The sequence below is a fragment of the Lepidochelys olivacea genome, assembly GCF_965140295.1.
Source record: "Lepidochelys olivacea isolate rLepOli2 genome assembly, chromosome: 14".
NCBI lineage: Eukaryota > Metazoa > Chordata > Testudines > Cheloniidae > Lepidochelys > Lepidochelys olivacea.
Genome location: NC_140424.1, coordinates 2854868 through 2863008, shown reverse-complemented (window position 1 = coordinate 2863008; position 8141 = coordinate 2854868). Strand labels below are relative to the sequence as shown.

The following is an 8141-nucleotide window of genomic DNA, read 5'->3' as shown; positions in this document are numbered from 1 at the left end:
TGCTCCTCCCCCCAACCCTGGGGCTCTGTGCTCCCGCCCCGGCTCTGGAGACACAGCCCCAGGTGCTGCTGAGCTCCATGCACAGAGGGGAAGGGCAGGCTGCCAGGGCACAGGAAGGTCCTGGCAGGTGTCTCAGTCCCAGCCCTATTGCACCCGAGAGGTAACTCTCGGTTGCCGGGAATGGAACCCAGGCATCCTGCCCCCTCGTACCAGTGGCTGGCCGTGCACTGACACACAGTACCTGTAGCTTGCCTAGCGCTTTAAAGCCTCTCCCTTCAGGGGGAAGAGTTCTGCTTTGTTTCACTTGGGCATCTACAATCCCAGGGCCAGATTCCCAGCTGCTGTGAACAGCTCCCTGGATGGGACAGCGGCTCAGGCCCCAGCCGTCCCTCATTCTCTTTGCATCATTTTTTAAATGCGACTTGCACTGTAGCAAGATCATTGCACCACAAGGCAGCGTGATGTGATCTCCACCTGCTCCAAGCCAGCCGGCCCCAGCCAGTCCTGGCACCAGCTTGGGGGTTCTAGGTACAGGTTCCCTTCTCAGGTTGGGGCCTCCAGATCAGTGTGGAATGGGCCAGAAGTCCTGCAACCCCACCCAGCCCTGCTAGCTCAGCTGCGCTCTCGGCGGCTTGCTCAGGAAGACCACGGCTGTGGGCACAATGTAGTTGCATGGCTGATGCTGAGGTAGTTTTGGGCTGTAGGCTCAGCTCTGCCTTTTCATTGCAGTATCTCACCGTCCCGTGAGCCGCAGTGTTGGCTAACTTCTAGGCCGATGCCCAGTTCAGACGTGAATAAATCGTCTATGTTATACAATAGATTCTGGAGCTTTATGTTGGCTGGCTGCCTGGGATCCTCGGTGGAGATGGAGTCTGTTATCCCACCTGAATTGGAGGGCCGTGAGCCAGCTGTCTGTAGGGCTCCCCGGTCTGGTTTGCAGGCAGTAGCCCAGGCCCTTGGCAGGGAGGGAGCGGGGGGCTGCCCATTCACTCCTCACCAGCAGGTCTCCTATTCCCTTTGATGGGAGTCGTGTGCACGGAAAGGCAGCCATGTCTACCTGCTAAAACGGGGCCAAGTGCTTCCTTGGGCCGTTTCCCTGGAGGGAGCCAGGCGTCGCTTAGTCTTTCCTGCGCTGACCCCCGCTCCCGTCTGCTGGTGCAGGCTTGGGGCAGGGCTGCCCCTTCTGGCTGATGCAGCCTGGGAAAGGAGTGCAGCAGGGCAGAGACATTTCCCAGGTAGCAGAGCAAAGACCGATCTTCAGGCTCTGCTGTGTCCAACCACACAGCCCTTGTCCTGCTCCTGGCTCGGGGCTGGTGTGGGGGCAGTGTTAGAGTGGACTCTGGGGGGCATATCTGCAAGGCCCAGTGCAGTCAGAGCAGAGGGCCCTGGGAGGGCCTGCTTAGGCACAGGTGGAGTGGGGTGAGCACAGGACTGGGAGCCAGGAACACCTGGGCTGTAATGGCAACTCCGCCATAGCCTGGTCCAGCCCAGGGGATTTTACCTGTTTTCCCAAAGTCCCCTGCTGCAGTCGTGGCTTCCGTGGCTGTACGGGTGGGGAGAGCAGCCCTGAGCAGCCTGCCTCGTGGTTCTGTCTGGCCCGAGGGGCCTGGCGCTGACGAGCCTGGGGGTGCTCCTGCCTCACCCGAACCCCAATGTCGAGCCAGTGTACCCCAATGGCAAAGGGCGTGTGTCGCCCCCTCTGGCGGCTAACAGCCCACTACTGCTGCCAGCGAGCGGTGCTGCTCCCTGACCCCGAGGAGAAGAGGGGTGTCCTTTGGCCTGAGGTTTGCACCCCATTGGTGAGTGCTGGCCTGGCTCCTTATGCCATGTTCTTGGATATGCTGCCTCGTGTCCCCCGGGCAATGGTGTCTGGGGCCCCAGCTGTTGCATGTCAGATCCAGCCTGGTTCCCACCCCAGGAATTCTGGTTCAGAGACGGATCACCAGCTTTGAGCTGCTGGGTCCGGCCTCGCCCAGCTCTGCTCCCATGTTCTGCATCAGTTTGAAGTTAAACTGAAGGCAAGGGACAGGGGCAGAAGCAAGGTCCTCCTCTCCACCCACAGCTCCAGAGTCAGCCAAGGCCTGGCTCCACATGGACTTTAGACTGCTCTGGCCGCATCCCAGCTGCCGTGCTCCTTGAGTTTGCCCCTGTGGGGCCCATCCCCGCTGGAGGAATGGGGCTAGAAAGGCCAGGCGACCAGCGCAGCTAGGATAAGCTTGGCCAAAGATCCCCAATTAAGGAAGCTGAAAACCAGCCTCTTGTTTAGTGGATTAGGTGGGATAAGGGGAATCTCTTAGCTGGGGATTATCTGAACTGCTCCTTTGTAGAGAAGGGCCGAAGTTGACAGAGGTTTTGCGGCCTGGGCGATTGCGGCTCAATTTGGTGTCTATGCCGGGAGGGGGAGATTAGGAGCTGACCCAGCCGTATCGGCTGGAACAAGTTAGCAGGATTGGCACGGGGGGATCTCGTTGAAGCAGGCGTGAGAGTGCGGGCAGCTGGGCCCTGCGCCGTGCTCTCACTTTAAGAACTGAGTAGCCCCGGACCTGGCCCCTGTCCTGTACGGCGCACCAGGCTGGGGGTGTCAGGGGAAGGGGTGCGGCAAGTTAATCTGGACCCCTTTCATGGCAGCATTCAGGGGGTCTCCTCTTCCTCCTCTCTCCGCATCGCACCAGCACCTCCCCTGGCTCTCAGCATCTCTCTCTGGTCCGCCCTCTCCCAGGCCAGCTGCAGCTCAGCCCCAGAACGGGCTGCGGTTGGGCTGAGCTGAGCTCATGGGGCTCTGAGAACAGGCCCAGCCCAGCGGTGCCAGGCCCTGGGACGGGTCCAGAGGGACTTTAACCCTGAGCTATATGGCTGGTGCTGCATGCTGCGGGGAGGGGTTCACCTCAGCAGGCCAGTGGGGTTTGTGGACCCAGGCTGTATCTCCCCGTGCCAGGGGCTGGGGGCCAGGCCTCCTGGCTTCTCTCTCTGCGCCACTAACTGTCCTCTGTCTGGCCAAGCCCTCGGGCCAGCGGGAATTCCTGGCTGAGGCTGCTGTGGGTACAGGGAAGGGGCCAGGCGAAAGCAGAGGGCTCGGCCGCAGACGGGATCACACGAGAGAGTCTTTATTCGGAACAGGAAAAGGCCCCGGCGGATGCGAACGGCACCAGGGCTGCAATAGAAGTGCTGAGGCTGCTCCTGCCCCCACACGGCAGGGCAGGGACAGGGACGGGAGCGAGGCAGGACACGGCACAAGGACAGCGGCTGCAAATAGGGACTTTCTCCACCCCACCCTCCTCCAACTAGGGCAGCTGCTGCACATGGTGAACTGGCCCTTCTCCGGGCAGAGAGCAGCCAGCTGGCCCAGGCGGGGCTCTCCGGACGGTGCTGAGCTGGGCGCAGTCTGAGCGGGAGGGGAGGGGGTAGGGGGAAGGGAACGGATACAGGAGGCCCAAGGCTCGGAGCTGCTCCGGGTCTGGTTTTTCTTCTCAGTCTTTCTGCTCCCAGCCCCGGCCTGGCTGGCCCTGACGCTCTGTCGGGTTGGGAGGCCGGGGGGAGGGCGGCACCGTCTGGAATGCGCCCGCTGCTGGTCCTGTGCGGCTCAGCTGCCCCCACGTCCCCGCCAGGGGAGGTGCTGGGGAGATTAAGCTGCAATGGGGCCAGGGGGGTGGTTGTTATTTCTCAAGCCCTCCCTCCTGCCCTGGCCCAGAACTGCCTCCTACTGCTCTGGGCCTGGTATGCATCTTGCTACCCCCCCTGCTCTCCCATCCCCCCAGGCCAGGTGTGGCTGCGACCTTCCCCCTCCCTCCCCAGCCCCTTCCCCTCCAAACTGGGGTCTAGGCGACAGAACACTCAGGACAAGCATGGTGCTGCACGGGCAGCCAGCAGCGGTCTCCCCGGGGGGCTGCCCCCAAAGCAGGCGGCCTGCTGCCAGGAAGAGGGGCGCACTTTCTCCTCTGCCTCCTGCCTTACTTCTTCTTGGGGATCTTCTCCTTCGTGACCAGGTCGGAGAACTCTGCAGGAAGATGAGGGAGAGGAGCAGTGGGTGCTGGGTCAGGCTTCCGTGTGTTTTGGGGCGAGCCGCACTTCGAGGCCGGGGAGATGGGCGGTAGGAGACCGTACGCAACAGCTGGCTTCCTGCGCCTTCCAGACACCCCAGGAGGCAGCTGGGGGCAAGCGGCGTCTCCACTGGATGTTGACACCACCCCAAACAATGCTGCAGAGCGCAGTTCCAAAGAGGCCCCATGTTCCACCAAAAGGTGGGGGCACAGTTAGCAGGGCTTGGATACCCCTGGGGCAAGTGCTATGGACCCCCACCCTCCCGGCCGCCAGCCAGCCCCTTACCTTGGAAATCAATCCTCCCATCCCCATCTGTGTCAGCCGCTTGGATTATAGCTTCAGCCTCCTCGTCTGATAAGGGCACCACGGGCATGGTGCTGGGCACGGTGGACAGGATGTACCTGCGGGACACGTGGCACCAGGCTCAGGAGGTGGCTGGGGCCTCAGCTGGCCTGGGACAAGGAGGGTTTCACAGTGCCAGGCGGGGCAGAGCGGCAGGTGAGGTTTGAGGGGACGGGCCAGACCCATGTAGCCCCTGCAGCATGACGATGGTGCCCAAGGCCTCTGGGGGTGCCCCAGGTGGTGTTCGATTCTCTGGGGAGTGGGGGCTTGTTGGGCTGAGAGCAGGTGGATTCGGGGCGCTGCAGGCAAGAGCCCTGGAGCCCACGGGCGCTTGGGAACGTGGGCTGAGAGGAGACAGGGCCAGCAACCAGAACAGCTCCTGGGCCTGCTGCAGCCTGGATCCCACCCCAGAGCCAGGGGCACCGTGGCAGCACTTGGCAGCCCTGGGGAGCACAGTCCTCTGGCCGGTCAGCTACCCTGCCAAGGTGGGGCACCACAGGTGGGGGGGCAGGTGTGTGCCCTGGGAGGGAGGATGGATGTGGGCAGGGACAGGGGCTAGTGGGGGAGGGAGGGTACAAGCCTCTGGCCGTTACTTGATCTCGTTCCACTCGATGAAGCCGCTGTTGTCCTTGTCCAGGAGCTGGAAAGCTTTCCGCACCTGCTCCTGCTGCTCACTCGGCGTCTGGAACTGCTGCATGTACTCGAAGAACTTGCTGTAGTTGAAGGCAGCTGTGGGCAGAGAGGGGCAGGGGACCCACACGTCAGGAAGCAGGGGGCAGGCAAGCAGGCACCTGCCCATCACAGCAAGAGACAAACCAAGAACGGGCAGCAAAGCGCTGCCCCTGCTCACTGCTGCTGGTTTCCAGCCCTGCGGTCTGGGCTCCCCAGGGCAGGCTCAGACCAATGGCCTGGGAACCTGCTGAGCCCCTTTAACCCCTTCCCTGCCCCTTTGAATTCATTGTCCAAAAAAGGAAAGCTGGGGGACAAACCTCCCCACGCAGTGCACCCGGGGCCTGGGTCAGAGCCAGCCTCAATCCCAGGGTGGGCAGGGCCCAGCCCTGTGACCCTCCATACCGTGATGTCTCATATCCGAGGGCAGCAGGTCAATGTCCTTGTCCGTCAGGGACGTTCCCAAGGCCAGTGCCATCTTCTTGACTTGGCAGGAAAAATCCTCGGCCATCCTGTCCCCTGGCGAGGAAAGGGGAGAGCTGAGCTGAGAGCCTGGCTGGTGCTGCCGGGGGCTGCTTGTCCACAGGAGGACGCAGGTGCGTGTGTGTGGATAGGGACGTGCATGGTCCATGCGGCGTGAGCCACCCAGAGCCGCTCCCAGCCGAGCTCCTCTCTGCCCTTCCGAGCCGGGTCAGGTGGACAAACAGCTGCTGCGAACCTGCCAGGAGCCAGGCCCAGGCCTGCTGCACTGGGGCTCGCCAGAAGCCAGGTGTTTGGTGTGACATGCCCCTAGCCCCAGCTGGTCTCCATTGTGGGCAGACCAAGAGCAGCCCTGCCTCTGCAGCGCTCTCTCCGACTGGCCCCCGAGAGCGGCTCTGGCTCAGCGCGGGAGAGGGTGCTGGTGCCCTCTGAGTCCTTCCCCTGACCTGTGCGTGGAGGTGGGACGCCCTCCCCCAGGTCCCTGCCCACCACTTCCATTCTCCCGGCACCCCGCACCCGGCACGGTAAGACCATCCTGGAGACCGGCACGCGGAGGGGACTGGCGCATGGGCACTGACACCTCCTGGAGAAGCAGCGGGCGTCTAGGGAGGTGCCCCGTGGCTGTGCCTAGCGGCTAAGCCAGCCCACGGCAACAGCCTGGCGTGAGTGGAGCAGCTGAGCTGGGACGCAGCTTCAACTCAGCCCCCGGGCTCCCTGCTTTTGGATGCAGGGTTTCCCCGTGACAGTCACTGGGAGTCCCACGGGGAAAACCTCCCAGGGTGCTGGCATTGCCTCCCCCTTTGTCACTGTTAAATGGGGGCACGGGGGGGGCTCAGGTGCTGGTGAAACCTCCGCAGGGCTGGGCGCGGGCCAGGCATCTCCAGGCTGACTCAGCTGTGCTGGGTGCATGGGGGGGGGGTGTTGTGCTGAGAATCTCTGACTCCTCCCAGGGGGAACAAAGGGGCAGGGGCAGGGGTGGGGGAAGGGGAGGGGGGGAATGTTCCATGATCTACCAGGCTGTTTCCTGCCCCTGGGATCCCAGCCGACTCCCCACCCCTGTGTTTTTGGCCTGGTGCAGAGCTGGGAACCCTCTGTCCCTGTGCAGTTTTGCACACTCACAGCGTGACCCTGGCACACTCACACCTCCAGGCAGTCTCAGTGCCTCCTGGGGGGATCTGCTGCACAGGCCTGCAGGGCCTGGGTCAGAATGAGGGCAGAGAGGGGGGATTTTTCTAGTTCTGCCTGGCCTAGCTTCGAGGCTTGTGTCCCTGCTGAGCTGCTCCGAGGGACTGGGGCAAGAAACAGCCCCTGGCTTCCCTGCAGGCCTTGTGGAGATGCTGGCTAGAGGGAGCTCAGTAAGCCCCGTGCATCGCCTCCCGTCCCCTGTGCTGACTCGCTGCCCGGCGTGGCTCCTGGAGCAATGGGGCGATTCGCCCAGGCCGCGTGCTGCCTCCCGTCAGTTCTGCCAGGCTCCATGCACAGGGGCCCCTTTCATAAGGCACGTGTGTGCACCAGCGGGTGCCCGCGAGGCATTGGCTAGAATGCCTGCCCTGCAGCCGCCACACCAGGGTTGCCTGCGGTGCCACGTGAGCACCGGGCCTGGCTGACTCTGAGGCGATGGGATCCCAGCTGTGCCATGGCTGGGGGTGGCGTTTGGGCCCCTGCTCCTGGACACTAGGTTCTGTAGATGCTGCTGCTGCCGCATTCCCACGGGGGCACTGGGGCCTGGCGTTCCCGGGCTCTTTGGGCACCCGTGCCCATTGCTGGGCTCGGACCTTGGCTGGCCAGGCAGATGTCTGCGGCAGTAGAAGGTCTGCAGCAAGTGTCAGGGGGCCCAGCCAATGGGCGCCCCCCTCCCCTGGCCTGGGGGCTCACCCCAAAGCTGGCTCTGTGCCCTGGTGGTTTGGAATGGCTGAGTGCCCCGGCCCTTGCTTTCCTGGCCCCCGTCACTGACGGCTGCTGAGTTCTCCTGGCACATTGGGAGGGTTCCTTTTACTTGTGACCTTTCACAGGAAGTCGACATGGTCGGGCACCCCCTCAGCCAGCTCGCCAGGGCCCCGAGCCCCCTGCACGGCTTTCCCCAGGAGCGCAACACCCCACACAGGTCCCCTGCCCAGTTTGCTCTCAGCACAGGAATGGCCAGGGACCAGTGGGACAGTCAAACCGCCCCCTTCCCACCAAGGAGCCATTTTGTTGGCTTTGGCGTTGCCCTTCTCCCTCTGTAGCCCCGTCCAGCATGGGCTCTCGGCTTACCCTGTGGGCGTTAGTTCATGGCACCTCTCAGCCTCACACTGGGATATCTAGCCCCATGTTACAGCTGGGCAAACAGGGCCAGAGAGGAACGGTGCCTCGCCTACAATGTGACCTGGAAGTAGAACCCAGGTGTCCTGGGTCCCAGCAGAAACCCCCAGACCAGCTGGGTCAAAGTCCGGGCTGACTTACCCCTGTGTCAGCCCATAGGAGGGCAGCAGGCATGAGCCCTGCTCGGCCCCACCTCTCCTGGGCAGCAGGATGTCTCCCACCGGGTTTATGATGTTGGTTGTTGATGGGGCCCCTGCACAAGTTCTTCTCTTTGCCCTCCGCCCCATGCCCTTGCTATGGGGACTGGCACC

At 63.2% G+C, this 8141-nt stretch overlaps 1 protein-coding gene across 1 annotated transcript; it reads right to left on the bottom strand.

The window, feature by feature from the left end:
* Positions 1 to 3881: 3881 nt before the first annotated feature.
* On the bottom strand, positions 3882 to 5563 carry PVALEF (parvalbumin like EF-hand containing). The gene is made up of 4 exons (XM_084648545.1): positions 5455 to 5563; positions 4974 to 5109; positions 4324 to 4439; positions 3882 to 3994 (listed from the first exon to the last, which is right to left on the bottom strand). The coding sequence occupies exons 1-4, from the start codon at positions 5558 to 5560 to the stop codon at positions 3948 to 3950; spliced, it is 405 nt and encodes a 134-aa protein (XP_084504671.1). The 5' UTR covers positions 5561 to 5563; the 3' UTR covers positions 3882 to 3947.
* Between the last annotated feature and the right edge of the window lie 2578 nt (positions 5564 to 8141).

Coding starts and splice junctions, on each gene's coding strand:
- PVALEF (XM_084648545.1), bottom strand. CDS start 5,560: ATGGCCGAGGATTTTTCCTGCCAAGTCAAGAAGATGGCACTGGCCTTG. Junction 4,440..4,973: donor ATCGAGTGGAACGAGATCAA/GTAACGGCCAGA, acceptor CGTGTCCCGCAG/GTACATCCTGTCCACCGTGC. Junction 3,995..4,323: donor TGGGAGGATTGATTTCCAAG/GTAAGGGGCTGG, acceptor ATCTTCCTGCAG/AGTTCTCCGACCTGGTCACG.